This window comes from Poecile atricapillus, chromosome Z (assembly GCF_030490865.1).
Source record: "Poecile atricapillus isolate bPoeAtr1 chromosome Z, bPoeAtr1.hap1, whole genome shotgun sequence".
Taxonomy (NCBI): domain Eukaryota; kingdom Metazoa; phylum Chordata; class Aves; order Passeriformes; family Paridae; genus Poecile; species Poecile atricapillus.
In genome coordinates, this window is record NC_081289.1 from 128,766,352 (window position 1) to 128,789,417 (window position 23,066).

Genomic DNA, 23,066 nt, shown 5'->3' on the forward strand with positions numbered 1-23,066 from the left:
TTAGTGATACTAATAAGTAGTACCTAATGTAATTTTTTTCTGCTTTGTGCTCCTGAAGTCAGTTCATCAGTTGCTTCCTCCTACCTATCGAGATGTCTGGCTAGAATGGAGGGATATTGAAAAGAAAAAGGAAGAAGAAAGCAAGATAGAAACCAACAAGCCACGTGATACCTTTATTGCTAAATTGTTAAACAAACTCAAACAGCAGCAACAGCTACAGTCTGAAAACCAGCCGAAACTATCTGAGGGTCCTGAAGATTCCTGGGAAAACTTAGTTTCTGATGAGGACATCAGAAGTCTCTCCCTTGAGACCTCAGATGCAGATAATTTGGAACCTTCAAGGATTTTGTTTAAGAAGCTGCAGAGTTCCTCTAGATACCAGAGGCTTCTGAAAGAGAGACAGGAGTTACCTGTGTTTAAGCACAGATACTCGATTGTAGAAACTCTCAAAAAACATCGAGTAGTTGTTGTCGCTGGAGAAACAGGCAGTGGGAAGAGTACCCAGGTGCCCCATTTCTTGTTAGAAGACTTGCTGCTAGACGAAGGATCAAAAAAATGCAATGTCGTTTGCACACAACCCCGAAGAATCTCAGCAGTGAGTCTGGCAACAAGGGTTTGTGAAGAGCTGGGCTGCGAATCAGGACCAGGAGGAAAAGTAAGAAGTGTCTTAATTCCTTTGCATGTCGTGATCAAATGCAGGGGGCTGGATTGTTTACAAAAAGTGAGAACATTTTTCCTTATACAACCAAACAATTAGATGTTATTTTCTCTTGAAAAGGACTTCTTGGTATGCAAGTTGTTTCTTTTTGTCTTGTCATCTGTGAACCTGAAGGTATCCATATATGATTTTTAAAATCTTCAGAGGCTGATGTAAAGCACTAGTGTTTCTTAGCTGGAATGGTCAAAGATTAGGTTGCCTAGGGACTGTTGCATCACTATCACCAGGGATGAAGTGAAGTCCCCTGAATAAGGCTCTGAGCAATCCATTCTGGCCTTGAGTGAGGCCATGCTTTGAGAGAGGCTCTTTCCAACATTAGTTATTTTATTTGAAGAAAGCTGAAGTCCTGTATTTGTTATGGGAATTAATGCAAAAATATTTTTGAAACTGTCAAAGAGTCCTAAAAACAATCCTGATTTTACTAGCTCTTTGCCACTTTGGATAAATTTCATGTACTCTTCCTTTCTTAGCAAAGCAAAGCACTTGTATGGAAGTGTGGCAGTCATTCACTCTACTACTTAATTAGCACTTGTGTGGTGTCGGAATCTGACAGCCACTAAGTTTTACTTAATTTTGAATACTATTAGCTTGTATGTTATTTTAAGTCATTCTTTATGTTTAATTTATTTTTTTTAAGAATTCCCTGTGTGGATATCAAATTCGTATGGAATCAAGGACAGGAGAAGCCACCAGACTGCTGTACTGTACAACAGGTGTCCTGCTTCGTAAACTTCAAGAAGATGGTCTCCTGTCAAGTATATCTCATATTATTGTAGATGAGGTTATCAGTTCTTTACTATTTTGCAGAAATTACAGTTATTCTGGGCCTTGACCTGTACTAAATTCTTGCTTATAGATCTGTTTTTCTAATTCTAGGTACATGAAAGAAGTGTCCAGTCTGATTTTTTGCTAGTTATTCTGAGAGAGATCTTGCACAAGCGTGCAGACCTGCACCTGATTTTAATGAGCGCCACTGTAGACAGTGAGAAGTTTTCCAGCTATTTCTCACACTGTCCCATTTTAAGGATCTCAGGGAGGAGCTATCCAGTTGAGGTAGGTAGATGTTTATTTTGATTATGCAATACACTTCATATGTATGTATACAGGGTTTACCTGGTTAGTATATAGGCAATATATCTATATCACTTTTTTCTTTTTTAAACCAGGAATAGAGATCTTAAAATAGCTATTTCAAAGACTTACAGTCCTTTTTCTTTTATGAAAATATAGAATAGCTTCAGGGCTTTGGAGTACATAGCTGTCCTATTTTTTGTGATGGATTTATTGATTACAGTCAGTCCATCAGTAACACTGTGATTTTTTCTCTGTTCAGCCTAGGTAGAAAGGAAAGCATTAAAGAATTCCTCCCACACCCCCTGTAACTTTGTCACTGTTTTTTTGTGCAGGCTATATAGGCTATGGTAAAGGTTGTGCAGTGATCAGGTGGAGAAGCCCATTAATAAACTTGTAGCATCTCTAAGATTAGATTTTAAAAAAATCATAAGACAGTTTAAGTTGTAATTTGCAAGATTTATTACAACATTAAGGCATACTGTGTTCAACTTTGTTATGTAAGCCTTAAAAAGTGAGAATGGTTGCTTTCTCACCAAAAGTGATTGGTTTTTTACATGCTTCGTGTTTTGTCTTTGAATTTTCACTAAAGGTTTTCCATGTTGAAGATGTAATTGAAGCAACTGGCTATGTTTTGGAGAAAGATTCAGAATATTGTCAGAAGTTCTTGGAGGAAGAGGAGGAAGTAACAATAAATATTACTGGTAAAGGAGGAACCACTACAAAGCACCAGGTGAAACAGGCATTTTTAGTTTTGTCTTGGAATCCTTGGGGTTTTTTATTATTTAATAATTTTGATTCCTTTGAATTTTATATGGCTGGATTGTAGAATATCAAATATTCTTTCAGTTTATAAAAAATAGGCACCATGGTGCTCCTACTAATATTTATGATGAGTGCTGCACCCTTTTGATTGTTGCTCCAACTCCTATATAGCTGTGTTGATTTTGCTGTATTTGACATTGAGGTCTCTTGTAGATTACCAGCTGTGGATCTATAAGCAGCCACAGGGAGACTATTTTTTTTTTCCCTAAAGAAATCTCCTACATAGTGAACTTGACAACAGAAGAGACAAGGCCATATCCGTCTTAGCTGAAGAACTTCCAAGATCCTCCAACTTGACATACTAAATGAGATGATTTATATGAGATTGTTGTAAAGACTTCTTCAGTTTAACAGGTTATGGTTAATCAATAGGTACTCTGCAAGCTCTTAGGTGTTTTTGGATCAAAACTCATGAAGGGGAAATTCTGTCAGTATCATCTGACTTTGGCAGCTTAGGCTGTTCATCTAGACTGTATTTTGGGAAGATACCTGTCTGCTCCAACTTTCATTGCAAAACATCTGAAAATTCAACTTGCTACAATCTAACATATATGTGTTGAAAAATAGTCCGGTGTACTCTGTTGATTGTTTTCCTTCAATATAGAGGGATATGTGGTGTCAAGCTTCCTTGAGTGTATTGAGTAGCAATTAAATAGTTTACAACAGTGCCACTTAACTTAGAAACGATGCTATGTATGTAAGACATCTGGAGAAAATTCAAATGTGTGTTTCTCTTGCTAAATCTTCATTTTTCCTGTTCCAAAACCCTGCAGCAGTTGCCACCTAGTTCATTCTTAATTTTCATTGCAACCGTTAGTTGAGATGGGTGAGATGAGGGAGAGGGAAAAGGTGAAACTAGTTTCTTATACCCCACAGCAGGAGGTTAGAAAGAGAATACATCTTATTATCCAAGTTTGAACTGATACCAGTTGAATGTCAGATATGGTCCTGTTTACTTCTTGGACAGACTTCAATTTTTACTTTTTTTTTTTTAAATCTGGAGTGTCGTTTAACAGTTGTGGATACCTATGCATTATGTAGGTGGTTGTGATTTAGTCTAACTCACACAGGTTTTGGTGGGAAGTTAGTTAAATTTCTCTTATCCCACTCTCTATTCCAAGTGAATGGCAAATTCACCTTCTGCTCTTTTACTTTCTTCTAAAATACTAAGAATGTGATTTTTTTTTTTCTGCTTACTCTTGTTTTTTAGGAGTATGTCCCAATTCAGCCTGGATCTGGTATAGATTTGGCTCCTTACTATGCAAAGTACAGCAATCGTACACAGCAGGCTATCTTATACATGAACCCTTACAAGATCAACCTTGAACTTATTTTGGAGCTGCTTGCATACTTAGGTACTTCTAGTCCACTTAAGTTTATGTACTTGGGGTTGTCCTTTGGACCTATTTTCCACTGCTTTTTAGTGATAATGAAGTACTTGATTCTTATATGAAGGATCCTAAAAAGTATTAACCAAAGGGCCTAGCATTCATTCATGTTTTTATGTGAAACTGTTCGCAGTGCATGTTTGTTTTAACTATATGCTTGTGCTGTAATTTTGCAGATAGAAGTCCCCAGTTCAAGAATATTGAAGGGGCTGTGCTGATCTTCTTACCAGGTCTTGCTCATATCCAACAGCTGTATGATCTCATTTCAACTGACAGAAGATTTAACTTGCATGACAGGTAATGCAGGTATTTTTTATGAAGTTAATACTCTAAGTTACAAGCCAACAAACATATTCATTAAGGTTTGTCATTCTTGTAAAAGGCAAGTGAGAGTTATACCTCTGAGCTAATTGTGCTATAAATATACTTTTACTGCAATACAAATGTGCTTTTGCTGCAATACCAAATGTGCTTTTACTACTATAATCTAAAAGCTACACAAGCAAAAATGACAGATACTTAGGAATGGTGTGATAAATTTTCTTTTATAATTTTCTATCTTCAACAAATTTGCTTTATCAAAAGCACTTGACTACTTCTTTTCCACTTCTTAGGGTATGGAAGCTGCCATACCTGGGATACAGATTTCTGTGGCTTACTGTTTACATGGAAGTGACTACTTCCTGAGAAGAGCTCCAGAGCATCTGGATCTACCAAGAGAAATGGCCTAGGGTTGTAGTGATAGATAATTTCAAAATTTATTGCTTTGGTAACTAAAAGTTAGCAATACAACTGCATAAAAGGCACAGCTGCAATCAAATCTAAAAATTGTTGGTGGACTGAGATGTAAAGGCCTGAAGAGAAGGAAAGTACCAGTCTCTGTGGCTGTCTCATCTCTGAAGGCCTTTATTACTCAAAGTTGCATGTATTTGTAATGGTTCTTGTCTTGGAAGCACCATTTTAAAGTCTTGGGTTTAAGGACCCCTAGCTCCCTTTATTGCTAGGCTGGTATCTTAAAGTAACAGCAGTTTTGCAGTACTATGTTTTTCCTGCATTTTTTTTTTGAATTGGAGAACATCCCTATGAACTAATTAGGTTATTTTTTTCTAGATATTGTAATGAAACAATGAAGCAGACTTTCATGCGTAATCACACAAAGTTTTACTCTTTTGATTGTCTATTATAGTTGCTTTCTCCAAATGTTGTCATTATGCTGGTCTTACTTTTTTATTCTGTTATTTGATAAATGTGTCTTTATTAATATAATTTCTTGTTCTAGGCACAGATTGATAGCTTTACATTCTGTTCTTTCAACTCAAGATCAAGCAGCTGCATTTACAATACCTCCTCTTGGTATCAGAAAGGTAATACTTACCAAGTTCACAAATGAAAGGGAAATCTTCTGTGGAAGCAACTCTGAATTGTTACAACATCATACAGAATTACACAACAACTAGGTGTTCCTAAAATTTCCTCTCTGCAAAGAAACAATTCTTTGCAGAATTCTTCTAATATGCTGGTCTGTAATGGGTAGAAGCTAATATGCTGTGAAAATCTTGAGAGTATTGGACAAATTTTTAAACCTAAAATTTTTCAGTAAATTTCCTTAATTATTACTTACGTGTATTTTAAATATTGCTAACCAGTAATTATGGCTTTTATGTAGGAAAAATACAATTTTATTTACTACCAAACTCTGTAATTAAGCATTGATCAATTTTGGCAGATACTAGCCAGTAATTTTAATAGATTGTAAAACACAATGTGAATGTGAATTTATTTCTTAGCTTTTAAATTCTCTCCTCTGGAAAACTAGACCATTTTCCAAGTCATATAGCTTTTTTTTTTTCTTTTTTTTTTTTTTTTTTTTTTTTTTTTTTGTCAGATTATTTAAGGAAGCATTTCTGGGTAAAAATCTTAACCAGACTTACTCCATAATGCTGATTTAAAGGTTGAAACCTGTTAGACATTCCAATTCTTCTACTCATGTTATTTTACTCTTTCCAGATTGTTTTGGCAACCAATATAGCAGAAACGGGTATCACAATACCAGATGTTGTCTTCGTAATTGATACTGGGAGAACAAAAGAAAACAGGTAAGAGTTTGATTTTTATTAATCATACTGTGACTACTGTAAGTATTTGGAGGATAGAACTGCAAGAATTTTGTAGCATCCTTATTAAACTGGAGTTCTGTATGCAGAAATGTTCTGAGCTCATTTAACAGTTCGCAGTTTTCCAGTACAGGTTTGGGATGTATATTTGGAGATTCAAATGGTGAGAAGAACAAGGAAAGTTCACAGATAATGGATGTTATGTATTGATAGTTATGATTAAGAACTGTTACAGAAATTAAGAAAGTATTTTTTTATACTATCTCTGTTCTTAAAAGTTATTTTTTGTTCACTTTAAATGTAAAAATCCCTACACAGTGTGTGAGAATGATTCTGAATTGCCAGGGAGATGAAATAATAAAGCTTTCATTTTCCAGTATTTATACTTTCACTGGTGAGTTGTATCCAAGGTTTTATAATACACAGTTCCTCCCAGATATGCTTGGTTTTCAAAACTAAATGTATTTTCAAAATTGTTCATTAGATACATTGTCAGTGTGCTGGTGTTCAGGTTATAGACACATGGAAATTTTAATTCTGAAATCTGAATCTGCTTTATAATTTTTAAGGTATCATGAAAGCAGTCAAATGAGTTCCCTGGAAGAGACCTTTGTTAGTAAAGCTAGTGCTCTGCAGCGACAAGGAAGAGCTGGGCGTGTTAGGGATGGCTTCTGCTTCCGAATGTACACAAGAGAGAGGTATTGTAAACTTAGCAGAATTGTGTAAATCACGTAGGTATCATCTATTTTTTTTCTGTGCAAAATCAAGAATTCTTGTTGAAATTCGCTTTATTTCACTTCATTCACAGAAAAGTGCAAAAAAACTCAACCAAGCAAGAATTTGAATATTATATGTCTTGATATTGAATATCATATGTCTTGAATATCATCCATGTCTTTCACACTTTTTTAAAAAGTTAATTTTATTCTTAATATTTCTATAATGTTTTCTTTAAAAAATAAAATTAAAGGACAAGTGCAGCACAAGGAATTGTAGAACATCAATTTTTTACAACATCTGTTTGGCTTACATCAAATGTGTGCAAACCTTACCTGCTGAACTTTGAATTTCTTATCAGACAAATTTTTAGGTTTCTGGGGAGGTAATATCTATGGATAAGAAATGGGGGTACTGCAGAATTAGCTTCTATTACTGTAGTGGAATAACCTTTTTCCTGCTTCTGTGAAAGCCTGAAATTACTTTCAGCTAAGCAACAATTAAGGTTAAAGTCTTTTGATATAACCAATGAGGTGTGCCTTTTAGTCCCATAAAAGACTTTTCAGCTTGAAAGCATTTTACAAACTTGTTTTGAAAATTGGGGTTTCCTGCCTTTCTCTCTCTGACTAAAACTTGTTTTCCAAGCCACAACACATGCCGTAATTCAAAGTATGAATGGCTTACCATGCTACTCCTTTCCTTGCCCCTCAAGAGAAAAACTGCAGAGAATGACCATGTAATGTTTACATGTTTACAAGTGTTTTTATGATGTTGCAGGTTTGAAAGTTTCATGGAATATTCTGTTCCAGAAATACTGCGTGTGCCTTTGGAAGAATTATGCCTTCATATTATGGTATGGTTTTTGGTTTTAGAATTGCTAACCTTGTGTGGTGGGCTGGCCATGGCTGGGCCTGGGTGGCCCCAAAGCTCCTCTATCACCCTCCTCCTCAGGTGAATGGGAGAGAAAATATAACAAAGGGCTCACAGTTAGAGAGATAAGGACACAGAGATGACTCACCAGTTGCTGTACCAGGAAAAACAGACTTGATTTGTGGAAATCAATTGCATTTATAACAGGTTAATGAGAAATAAAAACCAACCCTCTTTCCTGGGCTTAGTTTTATTTCCCAGCTCCCTACCTCCTCTCCTCTATCAGCACAGGGAGACGGGGAAGGGCAGTTTTGGTCAGTTTATTACACTGTTGCTGCTGCTGCTTCCTGCTCAGAGGAAGGGAAGACTCTTTCCCTTGCTCCAGCTTGGGCTCCCTTCCACCAGAGAAAGTCCTTTACAAGCTTCTGCAATGCGAATCCTTCCCACAGGTTGCAGTTTATGTACTGCTCCAGCATGGGTCTCCCTCAGGGTCATAAGTTCTGCCAGCAAACCTGCTTCAGTGTGAGCTCTTCTCATGGTGCCACAGGTCCTGCCAGGTTCCAGTGTGAGCTCCCCACAGGGTCACATCCTCCTTCAGGCATCCACATACTTGAGTGTGGGCTCCACCACGGACCTCCATGAGCTGCAGGGGGATAGCCTTCCTCACCATGGGCTGCAGCAGCTGGAGGACCTCCTCCACTATTTTGTTCACTAATTTTGGCATCTTCAGAGTTGTTCTTACCTATTCTTCTCTGGCTGCAATTTGTTTCTGTGCAGTGACTTCTGGAGGCATGACCACTATCACTGATTTGCTCAGCCTTGGCCAATGGTGGGTCAGCCCTGGAGCTACCTGGCATTGGCTTGGATGTAGGGGAAACTGCTCCCAGCTTCTCACCGAACTCACCTATGCAGCCCCTACTACCTAAACCTGGCAACACAAGCCCAATACAGCTTGTTAGCTAAAAACACTATGCATGCCTCTGGGGAAATGACACTTTCATACTATTGCCTGTTTTGGAATTATTGTCCCTAGTAGCTGAAAAGGTTTTTTACAACAGACCTGATCCAATGCAGTTACTTTGTGGGGCTTCTTACGCAGGTCAGGGGGTAACTCAACACTTGATTGCTGTAAAATACGAGCATGCTATTCAGTGAGAATAGTGTACTATATGATTCCAGTTTGCCTCAGAGTGAAAATTTTAAACTGTTAAATAGCCTTCTAATTGATTTCTGTTCAAGCGAGCAATTCCATTACCTCTTACCATGTCTTCAGTGAGTAGTATGTGCGTAGGAAAACTAGCAACGTGGCAAGTAAGTGCTGGGTTGAGATGCATCCCATCAGGACTGAGAGTCCCCTGCTCGTTAGTGATCACTGGTAATGCACTTCTCTGAACAGTGTTCATGCCATATGAAGCCTTTCCAAGCAATGAAGTTTTTTTAACCTAATGTGGGCATGTCAGCCTTCTGGGAAGCAAGTGGTGAGGAAGGAATGTGAACGTTTGATGCAAGATCACCTTTCCAGTTTTCTCTGTAGCTGATAGAGAACTTCATTATAAAATTTTATGTTGAAATGTATGTGCCTTTACTTCACAGAAATGCAGTCTTGGCTCTCCTGAAGATTTTCTTTCCAGAGCATTAGATCCACCACAGCAGCAAGTAATTGGTAATGCAATGAATCTGTTGAGGAAGATTGGTGCTTGTCAGTTAAACGAGCCCAAGCTAACTCCATTGGGCCAGCACCTTGCAGCCCTTCCTGTTAATGTCAAGATTGGGAAAATGCTTATATTTGGTGCTATATTTGGCTGCTTGGATCCTGTGGTGAGTAAAAAACAAATCATGTTTTAAAAAGTATAGAAACTGTTAATTCTTTGCAATTAATCTGATTTCTTGTAATGCAGTATTTTGAAAACGTGATGCAAGTTAAAATGTTTACTTCAGGGTGAAGACACCCAGACATAATGAAGGGGAATAATATAAGTGTTCTTTATGGTTGAACTCAATGATCTTAGGGTCTTTTCCAACTTAAAACTGTTCTGAGAGTCTGAGTTCCTAGGTACTCTCACAGTGGATAATCAGGCTTGGTCTCCAGGTCTGTCCATGGTGATCCCAGGGGATGTGACATTTAAAGAAAATATCCTCTTTACATGTTAGTTAGGCAGTCTGGATTACACCACAGTTTGTAGCCAAGAACATAGTCAAAGTTACTGGAAATTAATTGGTAGGTAATTTACTAAGACTGTGACATAGTTTACTTTTTCACCTAATCCATTTAATTCACTGCAAATCAGAAGAAAACATGAGTATGTTAGTTCCTTGAAAGGGAAAGTTAAAATTCTTGATACCTCCTGTTAATGTGATATAACCTAAAGCAGTTGATTAATCTGACCTTCATTGCATTGTCATTTGGCAAAACATTTCATATGAGTTTTGAAATTTTTTTTTTATGTTTGCATTTAAGGCACTATGTAAACAGTAGCTTTAATATGAGTGCTGAATTCTATGTAGGAAATTCTTATGGTGCTGAGTTTTCCTTGAGACTTAGTAGAAGATAGACTATAATTAAATATTTTCTACTCTTCTTAGAGTACAAGAGCTAGTGATTCTTAGGTGCAAGAAATCAGGCAGGGAAGACAATCAGTGGGTGTGAGTGGAGACCTGCTGATTCAACTCAAGGGCAACAAGCAAATGCACAATCAGTGCAGAAGCAAGGATGAGTCCTGGAAAGACTACAGGAATGCAGTCTAGTTGCATAGGGATGTGGTGAGGAAGGCCATGGCAAAGATGGAGCTGAACATGGCAAGGAACACAAAGCCATGTGTTACAAATAAGAAGTGGTTATACAGCTATATCATCCAGAAGAGGGACATCAAAGAAAATGCACCCCACTTGATGAACTGGTAACAACAGATGAGGAGAAGGCCGAGGTACTTAATGTTTTTACCTCAGTCATCAATGGCAACCTCTTTTATGGCAGTCAGGTGAAGTCCCAGGTGACTGGAAAAGGGGAAACATTGTACCAGTCTTTTTTTGAAAAAAAGTAGAAAAGAGGGGCCTTTGGGACTACTAACCTGTCAGCTTCCATTCTGTACCTGGGAAGATCATGGGACAGATCCTTTTGGAAATATACTGCGGCACTTGGAGAGCAGGGAGGTGATTCAAGACACCAGTACGAGTTTAACCAAGGGCAAGTCCTGCTTGACCAACCCAATGACCTCTGTGGTGGAGAGACCACATCAGAGGACAAGGGAAAGGCTACATAATCATTTATCTGGACTTCTGCAAAGCCTTTACCATGGTCCCCAACCTAAATTGGAGAGAGATGGATTCAGAGGGTGAACTATTAGATAGATGAGAAAGTGGTTGTACAGTCCCATCCTGAGGGTGGTGGTTAACAACTCAGAGTCCCAGTGGACAAGTAGTGCCCTCAGAGGTTTATATTGGGACCAGTGTTATTTAATATCTTCATCAGTGACATAGATGGAGAGGCTGAGTGCACCCTCAACAAATTTACCGATGACCCCAAGCTGAGTGGTGCTGTTGACACATCTGAAGGAAGGGATACCATCAGGAGGGACCTGGAGAAATGGGCAGATATGAAGCTTATAAGGCCAAGTGCTAGTGCTGCACCAGGCTCAGGACAGCCCCAGATATCAGCACAGGCTGGGGATGAACAGATTGAGAGCAGCCCTGGGGAGAAGGACTTGAGGGTGCTGGTGGGTGAGAGGCTTGACATGACCCAGCCATGAGCACTCACAGCCCAGAGAGCCAAATGTGTCCTGGGCTACATCCAGAGCCAGCAGCAGGGAAGGGAGGGGATTCTGCCCCACTGCTGGGCCTTCATGAGGCCCCATCTGTAGTGCTGGATCCAGCTCTGGTAACCCCAACACAAGAAGGATGTGGACCTGCTGGACTAAGTCGAGAGTTTATCACAATGATGATCAGAGAGGATTGGAGTACCTCTCCTTTGAGGAGAGTGAGGGAATTGGGGTTGTTCAGCCTGGAGAAAAGGTTCCAGCATGACCTAATTGCAGCTTTTCAGTATATGAAGGCATTGAAGAAGAGCTGTTTAATGTATGGTAAAATATGGTAACAGGACAAGAGGGAATGGGTTTGAACTGAAAGAGGATTTGGTTGTATTCAATACTAGGAAGAAGTTCTTTACGATGAGGGTGGTGAGGCAGTGAAACAGGTTGCCCAGAGAAGTTGTGGATGTCCCATTTCTGGAAGTGTTTAAGGCCGGGTTGGGTGAAGCTTTGAGCAACCTGGTTTAGTGGAAGGTGTCCCTGCCTATACCAGGGGCTTGAAACTAGATGATCTTTAAGGTGTGTTGCAACCCAAGCCTATAATTCTAAGATAATGACAAAAGAAAATATAAGGCTATTTGTTTTATAAACCTGTAAGCTTACAACAAAATACTTTGTTATATACACAAAAAGTGATGTGTACTTCTGTAATTGCAGGCAACTTTGGCTGCTGTTATGACAGAAAAATCCCCATTTACTACACCTATTGGTCGAAGAGATGAAGCAGATCTTGCAAAATCATCTCTAGCTATGGCAGTTTCAGACCATATAACGATCTACAATGCTTATCTGGGGCAAGTGATGATTCTCCTATGCTCTTAACTGGTAACAGATAACAAGTAATGCAGTTATGTAAAGAATCCTTAATGTCTCTTGAACTGCTTTCACTTCAAGTTCTTTCTGTTTGGAGTAGATTGTCAGGTACTGTAACACAAATGGATATCTTGCTTAATTTTCTGTTCAACTCCTTTTAACTATGCTTGCGCACATACAGAGGTTTACTGTGCCAGTTTATCCTAGTGTTTAAAGTACTTTGTTTGCTTTTTGTGGCATTTTAACCATAGTATTTTGTATTTGATAAAGCACAAGTGTATAAAATGACATACAGATTTTCCTCTTTAGTATTACCACCAAGTCTGAATTTTGTTTTGGCTGTCAAGACAGACAGAAGTGGATGGGGTTTGAGAGTAAATCACCTTGTATTTTTGTTAGTATCTGTCTACTTATCTAATATTATGCCTACATTACAGACATGTTCTCTGGAGTTTCTTTAGACCAGCAGCATTCATCTTAATGAATACAACTTATTTTAGAGTGGAGAATTCTTACCAAAACACATAATTCTTTTTTAACTTAGTTCCTCTTCTGTTGTTACGGTCTTGATGGGTTTCTTCTTGCTGTAGTAAGACACTGTTTTTTCCTCTAGGTGGAAAAGGGCGCGACAGGAAGGGGGATATCGTGCTGAAATGACTTACTGCAGAAGGAATTTCCTTAATAGGACTTCACTGTTAACTCTGGAGGTAAAGCATATCATTATGCTCTTCACTCATAAGCTATTTGTTAAATTTTTTCTCTGAAAGTTATTCCCTTTTAAAGAGATGATATATCACAGTTACTATTTAGACAAGATAAAAGCAAGTGGACTTCTAGGGACTGATGAAATGCACACTCTCGATTAAGGTTGCTGTGTCTGTATTTGAGTTTTGATATGGACACTTTGATAAACAGTTTTGTAGTCACTACCATTGGAGAAGCTAGGCCTTGTTTTCCTCAGAGAATCAAAGCATTATGAATTAAAGTATTTATATTATTCTTGATATGGAATAACATATAACAGTTAATTTGAAAGATGAGCCACAAACATGAATGGCCTCTTATTTCTGGTGGTAAAATGTTTTAATTGATCTTTCCTTTTAGGTTTGGGTGACTGAGTATTTCTAAGCAGAACTGGATCTTTGATACAAATGTATCTTTTCATTTTAACTGGGTAAAGATTTAGTATTTGCAGCATATATATTTCCACATGTCTAATCCTATACTCCAGGTATCAGTTTATGTTATAAATAATACTTTTCCTATAGAAATAACTAGGATTCTAGTGTGGCAGCAGAAAATACAAGTGATTATTCTAGTAAGGACTAGCGCATGAATAGTAAGGGAGAGCATGAATAATTCAGATGAAGTGTAATTTCCTACTGCTGAAGTGGAGTATGTAACTTTCTTATTCTTAATTCAAGACTTTACTAATACCATCCTAATTTCAGGATGTGAAGCAAGAACTCATAAGGGTGGTCAGAGCAGCAGGATTCACAACATCTTCAACACAATGTAGATGGGATGGAACTGGAGACACACAATCCCCATCTCTCAGTGAAATAGCTCTTCTTAAAGCTGTGTTGACTGCAGGGCTGTATGACAACGTAGGAAAAATTCTATATACAAAGTCTGTGGATGTTACAGAGAAGCTGGCTTGCACAGTAGAAACTGCTCAGGGTAAAGCACAAGTTCATCCCTCTTCTGTAAATCGAGACTTGCAGACATATGGATGGCTGCTTTACCAGGAGAAGGTAAGTTAAAGATGGTGAATGTAACTAGTTGTTTGTGTTGAGGTGGAGTTCTGCCTCTAATGCTCTTCTAACTAGTGTATATTATTTAATATCCAGTTGTTTTATCCTCAAGAGTCCTTTATTATCTAATGATCCTAAAGTCCATAAAAGTGAGTCAACTGAGTGCTGAGAAAGAAGATGGTGAAGCTGAAGATCATGAACAAATCTTCATGGTGAAACTGGTAGCTGTAAATAGAAGGAATTTTCTGTGTATCACTTAAATTAATAGTATCAGTGACTTTTTAAATAGATTCTTGTTGATTTTAATAACACCTTACACAGTAATATGTAGTAGTAACTTTCCAAAGTCTGCTTTGTTACTTTTCTAAGGTTTTGAAATTTGGTACTGACATATCCCAGTAATAAAATAACCTATTCTGTAATGGACTGCTAAACTTCCTAAGTGAATTGCATTGCTTTTCACGTCTTTCCCCTTCAATTAAAAATCTTGTCAGCTATTTCCTAAATTGAAGTGTTTGTATTTAGTTATACTTCTGGTACAATAGAAGTTTGACAGCAGTTGCTTAATGGCCAGATTTACTGTAGAGAAGCAGGAAGTATTAGACCTTTTAATGCGTATAAAGTGATAGTATTTTTTGAGAGTTGAAAATATTTCCTGATCCCCAAGAACGTTGTAGTGTGGTGACAAGACAGCAGCTAAGGTAGGTAAGTTAGTCCATGAACCACGGGGAAAACAAAGCCTGTAGTTTGAAACATGAAGATACACTCCTTTTATATCTGTTCTTCCTACTACAACTCATTCCATCCCATTCTATCTTTATTTGAGGTGTTCCAAAGCCAGAAGCCACACGTGCTGAATCACACACTTCATGTAGTGATGTGTCTGTGTGTACCACATTTATGTATATGCATATGTGAATGTAGATAAACTGATAAAACAGCTGCTCCCAAGAGGAATGTGTAATTAAAGAGCTTTGCCTGCCTTTTGTTTCAGTAGTGTTATTATTTTTAGTGTTGCTTCTCTTGAACACCACTAGCTTAACATTATCTCTCCATTTGAACTTTAAGAAGGTAACTGTGTCTTTAGCTAACTTCCAGCATATAAGCCTACCACTTACTTAGAGGTGAGTTATTTTATGTGGTGGCAGACAAATAGCTATTGTTTGTGTGCAATAACTTGTTTTGATTGCATTTTGAAAAAGGAAAAAAAGTGTACTTTTTGTTTGTAGAAATAGCAATCAAATTTAGTGTTACAGATGTATTGTGGTTTGGTATTTTTTTGTTGCTGTTTTTAATTGTTTGTGTCTGTTTATATGCAGGTGAGGTATGCCAAGGTGTATTTGAGAGAAACTACTTTAATATCCCCTTTTCCCATTTTGCTTTTTGGTGGGGATATAGAAGTCCAGCATCGTGAGCGTCTTCTGACAGTTGACGGTTGGATCCATTTTCAGGTGCATTGGAGTTATAACTAAAATTACCTCTCGTAATTCCATGAGCTTTTTGTATTATATAGTTGATGTATTAGCTTGATTCAGACTGCTGTATATGGGAGATGGAGACAAGGGGGAAGAAAGTGGGAGGGAATCACACTCAAAATATAAACTTAATGAATCACACTCAGAAGAATAGACTTGTCATGTGTGGTTTGCAGCAAATCGGTTCCCTCTCCTTTTCAAGAAGAAAATGTTCTTTCAGAAAAGGTATTTAAAACAAATGCAGACTAAGCCTTTTTTTATAGAGCTTGTACTGAAAGCAGAGGAGTGTGCTGTTTTTATATTACTCTTTCCTACAATTTTATAATCCTGTAACGATGTATTTATCTTTAGCACACTACTGTATGTACTGTTCTGTAGTGCGGACAGAGTTGTTTGATAAAGAAAAAAATCCGAACTGAGAAATAGCTGCTTCCTTGGGTTTGGGGTGTTTTCTTGATTGTTCTTTCCTTTCCACCTGTATGAGTTTTATTTGGAAATTGGAAAACTAAGAGTACTTTCCTAGCATATTTTTGCAGACAAAATAGTTACCATGAAAAGTTCCTCTGTAAATTTTGGTAAATGGCAAATAGTGGGTTTTACTCTCCAGGCAGCTCTGTGGTTACAGTTTTCTGTGCTCCTTCTGTGCTTTGGGTCTTGTGTTACTCTCAAAGACAAGAGAGAACCAAACACTTTTTTGCAGTCTACTTATCCAAGTAAGCAATCATCCAATGGAATTCACTGCTTATCATGAAGAGGGAATTTTAAAAAGCAGGTCCCTTGTCAGTTTGTTAGAGATTTTTTTTCCAGTCCCTGGATGGCTGCAGTTCTGCAGTTGCTGGGTTAATCACAATTTACAGAGTCTTTCAGAATTTATACTTTTCTAATTAAGTTGCTAAGCAAAATACATTGTGTTTTGTGCTTCTGCCATAGCAGCTACTTGTTGTACCAAAGGCAGCATATAAATGAAGTAAAGATTGAAATAGGGAAGAAAGGATAAAATGAAGTATTTTTGGGAGCGGGTTCAGTTTTAGGTATCCAAATTTCTAGTGAGATTTAGGAAAGGCTTGTGATCCTTTGTCAGAAGGCCTGGCAGACCTCTGAAGAGGCAAATGTGTAGCTAATTTATTTCAGGTATAAATGTAATTTGAACTTTGTTACCTTGGGTGGAGAGGGGGGAAGCTTACTGGTAAACTAATAATTTCCTCTTACGCTGGTTGTGTGGGAACACATTGCAAATTACCCTTCTGAACTGCTGTTCTTCAGGCTTTGATGCTACAAACAACTGCTGCCTAAAGCTAAGGCATAATGTAAGCTCAGTCATTTCATGAGTATACGATCCATCATGATTACCATTACCATTAAAAATCATGTATGTGCATCATTTTTGCAGGAATCTTGTTATAAACTTCTGGTTTTATGTAGGGTAATATTTTGATCGATATTTTGGTATGAAATAGCTGATAATGCAAATGTTTGTCTTTTCTTTATAGGCTCCTGTTAAGATAGCAGTAATTTTCAAACAGCTGAGAGTTCTCATTGAGTCTGTTTTGAAGAAGAAGCTTGAAAATCCCAAAATGTCACTTGAAGGTAACTTATTGCTGTCATTACTGTTTAATTGCACATCTGTATCAGATTTGTAGCAATTCTGAGGAATCATTAGTACCCTGCATCCTCTCACAGTAGCATGTGTGACATGAAAGTTCCATTAAGAGGTGTCCAGAAAGTCATTACTAACCCTGAATATATGGTGTGGCTCACCCCAGATATACAAAGATCTGCCCAACTGCCATTTTAAAGATAATCCCTGGTAACAACATTCAAGGTAGTGGTAGTAATGGCATGCATTTCAGAATAGAATTGAGATTGTGTGTAGAATCCTAGGCATGGATGGCTTATAAGTGTATTTAAGTTGTCTCAAAATCTAGGTTAACCAATGGCATGTTGGTTCCCAAAAGTAAGGTATAGCAGAGCACAATTTAAAATTTGGACACTGGATGTTCAGGAGCATATTGTAGGTGGGGAAGAAAGGAAGTTCCTGTATGTAGTATCTAGTTAACCTACCACTTTTCCAATCTTTTTTGTGGAATACTGAAATGGTCATCAGTTGTTCATTGAATGATTTTATGATGATGTACTAGGTACATACTGTTTGTCCTTTTGCTTTCCAGATGGTAATCACTTGGTTTGCTTTAGATCCTGGCATAGCCTAAAACATTAAAAGTTTAAGTTGCTGAGTAGCTAGACTTCTCTTACGATTTTTGGCATTTTGGGAATCAGTTTTTAAGCTTGCTCTTTTTCACACGCTGTGGTTTTTTTTTTTTTTCTTTTCTAGATGACAAGGTCTTATACATCATCAAAGAACTGATAAAAACAGAAAATGGTAACTGAAATCAGAAATCAGCAACAAGTCAGAGCTTCAGTAATTGCAGGGGAAATACGCACTCCAGTGTTAATTGGAGGAATTTAAATTCTTAGTGGTTGATTCCATCCATGATGGGGATAGACTGCATGATTTTGCATAGGATCAGCCTTTCTCTTTCTTTTATCAGTTTAAAGATGAACATTGAATATGTTTAGCCTTTACAGTATATTTGGTGCCATTTGTCTTGATTGTATGAATGATAACTACAAGCAGTTTCTTTTCAAAATAGAAACAGCTGTGAGGAACTAAAAAAGTTCTTCTTTTTTAGCTTAATGTACTAATCATATCATCACTACAGTGTGTGCTGATGATTGAAGATTCAGTCCTGAATCTCAGTTGAATAGAATTCCATGTATGCAAACAGAAGACAAATGTTTCTCATACGGGTTTCCTAAGTGATGATTTTTTTTTAAACTATTAATTTACAGTATTAATTTACAGCATATACAGTGAATTCTTAATTTTTCTGTATTATTTACATTGAGAAGATGCTCCATAAGCATCTATAAGATGATGGGATGGATTGCTGTGAATGAGTGCTCAGCAAGACATGTACTGACCAGCAGCTCCTTCCAAACCAAGCATGTTCCTCTTCTCACAGTTGTTCCGCTGTTTACCCTGATCTTTAAAACCCCTGCAACTATACTATATTTTGCTTTTTTTGTGTGCTAAGTTTTGCATAGTTCTGCAAGCCCCCTTCAAGAGATGATAATGTGTTTTTTCCCCCTTTTTGATCAAAATTCACATTGACCCTCTTCAAGGAAATACCAGAGAAGCTCCTAGTGGAAACTTCCAGTGGCATGGAAATTCTCTCCTACCCTACTTGCTCACAATGACTGGATGTCTGTGTGAGCCTTTGTTTCTAGTTTCTTTAATACTGAATAATCCTTAACTGAGTAGCTTAATGAATCAGATGGTCTCACATTCCACCTATCCACACTATTTCTAATTATGAAGTGAAATTTTAGATTGCCAACTCAGCTTTCAAGAATAAGGAATATATTGGTGATGAGGATTTTCCGTTAAACAGTTGCAGTCAAATAGGAACTGTCCTTACAGACAGAAACACAGTGTAAATGACAACTTTTGTTTAATCTGAAAAATAAAGGTTTTATACAGCAGAGGTTAATCATGTACAGAAAGGGCACTGAGGAAACTGAATGCATAAAAATGCAAGATATATGGACCCTGTCCAGTTAGATTATCACAGTGGAACTGGTATTGCTGTCCAGCTTGTGCATGTTAGCTGACACTCAGTTCTGGAAGAGAAAAGCTAACAGCTCTGAAGGAACAGGGATCACATCTGTTATCCTTTTATGCATTATGATAATCTAGTGGTAGTCCTGATTTCATAGGAGACAGGAAGTGACTTTTGGGATTTTTTTACAACACTCTTCAGGCAAGGAAGCATTTAAACAGGAAGTTTTGATCTTAGACCTTAAGACCTCAATTTTGCCTTCAGTATTCCCACACTGAAATCAAAACCTATAATTTATATTCATGGAAGATATAAAGTAAATCTGTACCCTAAACAAATTTCCTAGGTTTTGTTCTGTTGAGATATTTTACTTGTATCCTTTGGAAACATGAATTTGAAAAAATCTCAGTAATTTGGTAACTAGCAAGCTCCTCTGTCTTTTGGGTTTGAATTTTGCAAATGAGTTGTTGGTCTTAAATGATTAAATCCTAAGGAAAGTGTGAATGGTTTGAGTTCTTCTCCCTTATTCAACTGTGATGAATAAAAGGATTTTCTCCATTTATAGGTGGTAATGTTGAAATTCAGTTATCCTTTGTGTTTCTCTAGCATGCATCTTTGTAATCTATTAAATAAATGAAATAAATTAAGGGGATATATTGTAAAAAATGGGAGATTGCACGATCTGTGTGAGCAAGTTTTCTGCAAAACAGACTAAGGAGGTCACACTGTGGTGTACAGAAAAGCACAGTTACCTTAAAAAACAAAAAAAAAAAAACCAACAAACCAGATGCTATGCTGGCTTTCTGCTTCTGCAGTATACATGAGCAACTTTTGTGCCTGTACTCTTTTGGGTGGATGAACTTTCTTTTTTGCTCTATTTATTTAATAAAGACTTGTGTTAACACCAACTCTAACTTGTGTTACTTTTGTCAAAGCATTTGTCAGACGCAGACCATGCAGTATCCCTGGGTCTTTGTCACCATAATCTCAACTGTGGTCTGCAATGTGTTCTTTAAAGACAGCATTGTTCTCCTGCTCTCTGTCCTCACCTTGGAGAGGAGTTCCTGTTCCTGCCATTCACATTGTAGAATCCTCACCTCCTTCCCTGTTTTGCTACTGCATCATGGGCTGCTTGAAGCTCTTGTTTCCCACCGACATCTTCCCCAGTGCTTAACCCAGAAGATGTTTTCTTTCTCTAGGTCTTTCCACATCTCTAGCACACTATAAATGGGGGCAGGAGTGTTTAGATTTTTCTGCATTCAACTGTTTAAAATAGTGCGCCTTTACATGGACACACCATGCATGGATGGAAGTGTAACTGAGCCCCATATTGCCCTGCGAGCCCCAGCGTTCCTGGTTATCGCTCCGGGTGTATTTGTGCAGTTTCTGGTGACCTGCGCTGAAAATGTTACTTGTGACGCTTGTTACTTTTGGGGACTGATCGCTAGCTGTTAAAGCTTACGAGCTTCTGAGTTGAACTACTGGAAGCTGGAGAGACGCCTGAGTTGGTAATGGCAAAATCGGTGCAGCAGCTTCAGCTGGCCGCAGTCGTGGGTTTTCGGCAGTGCTGCCGGGGTGCTCTTCGTGCCGTGCGAGAGCGAGGAGGCCGTGGTCGGGAGGTCAGAGTCCCACAGCGAGTCCACCACAGCCTTCTGTCCCGAGGGCAAGCGGCAGAGACGAGACAGGCGTTTCGGTGGCTCAATTTTGTTTTGGAGACGGTGGTCCCCTAAGTGCCCAGACGACCTCCCCGAGACGGGCGTGGCGGGGCGCCCGGGAGGCGGGAGGTGACAGCTTTGGCGGCCACCGCGCCGCTCAAATAGCCAGCGCCGCGACCGGAGCGGAGCTGGCACGGCCGCCCGCCCCATGGTGACGGCAGCGAGCGGGCGGCGCGGTGGCACTCCAGAGTGTCGGGGGCCCGCTGGCTCCCCTGGGGGATGCCCACGGCGCCCGGGACGGCGGCGGCGCCAGGGAACGGCGGGGGGGGAGAGCGCACAGGAGCTGCAGGCTTTCCGCGACTACGGGGAGAGCTGGTACCGCTCCCGCAAGGGGCTGGAGAGCCGCTTCCAGCCGCGGGAGCCGCTCGCCCGGCAGCCACAGGTGGGGTCAGCCGGGCCGGCGGCGGGGAGCGGGCGGAGGAGCCCGGGGTTGGCCCCGCCTGATCCCCGCTGCCGGTGCTGCAGGTGACGGCAGAGGCGCGCTGCAAGCTGATCAGCTGGCTTATCCCCGTGCACCGGCATTTCGGGCTGTCTTTGGAGGCACTCTGCCTTGCCGTCAACATCCTCGACCGCTTTCTCGCCACCACCCCTGTGGCCGCGGACTGCTTCCAGCTCCTGGGGGTAACAGCGTTGCTCATCGCCTGCAAACAGGTAGGGCGGCCCCGGGCCCCGGCTGCTCCGCCGCCAGAGTCTCTGTAGCCTGCTGAGGCCAGCCTGAGGGGGCCACAGACAGGCCGGGCTCCCCTACGCTGCTTCCCGGCGGCAGCGTCCCCACTCCTGTCCCCACTCGCAGGTGGAAGTGCACCCTCCTAGTGTGAAAGAGCTCCTTGCCCTCTGCTGTGACGCCTTCACCCGCCAGCAGCTCCGGAACCTGGAGTGCATCGTCCTGCATCGCCTGGATTTCGACCTGGCGGCGCCCACCGTCAGCTTCTTCCTGGAGCACTTCAGCCAGCTGCGGCTGGAGACTCGAGGGGCCGACGCGGGGGAGGCGGCGGACGCCCGGAGCCTGGCGGCGGGAGTCGCGGAGCTCAGCCTGGCTGACTATGCCTTCACCAAATACGCGCCCTCTCTGCTGGCCGCCAGCAGCCTGGGGCTGGCGGACCGGCTCCTGCGCCACCGCAGCCCCCTGGACCTGCGAGTCAGCGGCTACCCGGAGGAGCTCCTGCGGGACTGCATGGACCAGCTGCAGCTCCTGGTGTCTCTGAACGGGCGGTCCCTGTCCCTCCTCCTGCCCTCGGAGGTGTCCCAGAAGTGCCCCTGGCTCGGGGGTGGCCGCTGACAGCGGGTGGTGGTGGTGACGGCTCTGGCTCGGCGCTCGTGCTCCACAGAGTCGGTGCAGTCTGATCCACTAAGCCCTAGTGTCATTGGAGCTTAAAAATTAGATGGCGTTTTACAAACGATTTTATGTGTCATTTCATCTGTCCTTTTGCTATATTTTTTTAAGTTCAGCATGTAAATAATTTACTGAATCTCACCTACTGTGTTATTTAATTGGAGGGTGATCCATAAAGATAACGGTGTAATGACCAGCTGAATCTTGAGTAAACTCTTTTCTACTTGTTACCTCTATTCACTTATTTGCTGGCGGTATGCAGACACAGCTAGGAGAGGAAACACATTGGGACGTAACAAATACACCCTGTCAGCTAACTCAATCCCCCACAAAATAAAGATGCCCAATAGTGTTATTCCCTGTGTTGCCTATATAACTTGGGTCAAAGTTACAAGATGCTTATACATCTTGAGTTATAAGACACCAATATAACCCGAATCATAACTTTCTATACAATGTAATAGCTAGTATATGATTAACTAGCTGCTTGATGCTTAAATAAATGGAAACTCACCAGGTGAATAGTTTCAAAAATAGACAAGTAGTTTCAAAACTAGGTAAGCATAGCTATATTGGGAAGCAGCAGGATATACTAACGAGAAATTGGCAAATGTAAATCAAGTTATCCACAAAATGAAGAATTTAGACTGGTTAGATCCAGAAAGACTAAGGAACACCATAACTGTGCATGCTTCAAAGACAAAGTTGGGAAGCTCAGATGCAAGGAATACCTTGAGCCTTCATTGAAGAAGACCCCCAAGACCACCTAAATTGGGGAAGCACAAACACAGTGCAGATGAACAACTTATAACCACGAGATAACATTATGTAAATCAGTTCCACATGATGA

General features: G+C 39.9%; 2 protein-coding genes across 2 annotated transcripts in view; both read left to right on the forward strand.

Moving 5' to 3' along the window:
- Nucleotides 1-20,072, forward strand: part of DHX29 (DExH-box helicase 29) — a 30,642-nt gene extending 10,570 nt beyond the window's left edge. The window contains exons 11-27 of the mRNA XM_058826252.1: nucleotides 59-655; nucleotides 1,356-1,499; nucleotides 1,595-1,771; nucleotides 2,382-2,522; nucleotides 3,825-3,969; nucleotides 4,179-4,299; nucleotides 5,282-5,366; nucleotides 6,010-6,098; nucleotides 6,686-6,814; nucleotides 7,611-7,686; nucleotides 9,297-9,521; nucleotides 12,164-12,300; nucleotides 12,933-13,026; nucleotides 13,771-14,073; nucleotides 15,393-15,524; nucleotides 17,039-17,135; nucleotides 17,881-20,072. Of these exons, the coding sequence (XP_058682235.1) occupies nucleotides 59-655; nucleotides 1,356-1,499; nucleotides 1,595-1,771; nucleotides 2,382-2,522; nucleotides 3,825-3,969; nucleotides 4,179-4,299; nucleotides 5,282-5,366; nucleotides 6,010-6,098; nucleotides 6,686-6,814; nucleotides 7,611-7,686; nucleotides 9,297-9,521; nucleotides 12,164-12,300; nucleotides 12,933-13,026; nucleotides 13,771-14,073; nucleotides 15,393-15,524; nucleotides 17,039-17,135; nucleotides 17,881-17,936 (2,748 nt within the window). The 3' untranslated portion in view covers nucleotides 17,937-20,072. The remainder of the gene's footprint in view (nucleotides 1-58; nucleotides 656-1,355; nucleotides 1,500-1,594; nucleotides 1,772-2,381; nucleotides 2,523-3,824; nucleotides 3,970-4,178; nucleotides 4,300-5,281; nucleotides 5,367-6,009; nucleotides 6,099-6,685; nucleotides 6,815-7,610; nucleotides 7,687-9,296; nucleotides 9,522-12,163; nucleotides 12,301-12,932; nucleotides 13,027-13,770; nucleotides 14,074-15,392; nucleotides 15,525-17,038; nucleotides 17,136-17,880) is intronic.
- Nucleotides 20,073-21,031: 959 nt separating this feature from the next.
- Nucleotides 21,032-22,462, forward strand: CCNO (cyclin O). The gene is made up of 3 exons (XM_058825915.1): nucleotides 21,032-21,265; nucleotides 21,349-21,534; nucleotides 21,677-22,462. The coding sequence occupies exons 1-3, from the start codon at nucleotides 21,032-21,034 to the stop codon at nucleotides 22,160-22,162; spliced, it is 906 nt and encodes a 301-aa protein (XP_058681898.1). The 3' UTR covers nucleotides 22,163-22,462.
- The last annotated feature ends 604 nt before the right edge of the window (nucleotides 22,463-23,066 follow it).

Bases quoted from the DNA above. Each gene is read 5' to 3' on its own strand.
- CCNO (XM_058825915.1), top strand. From the start codon at position 21,032: ATGGTGACGGCAGCGAGCGGGCGGCGCGGTGGCACTCCAGAGTGTCGG. The intron at 21,266-21,348 runs GTGGGGTCAGCC...CCGGTGCTGCAG, and splicing joins CGCTCGCCCGGCAGCCACAG to GTGACGGCAGAGGCGCGCTG. The intron at 21,535-21,676 runs GTAGGGCGGCCC...CCCCACTCGCAG, and splicing joins TGCTCATCGCCTGCAAACAG to GTGGAAGTGCACCCTCCTAG.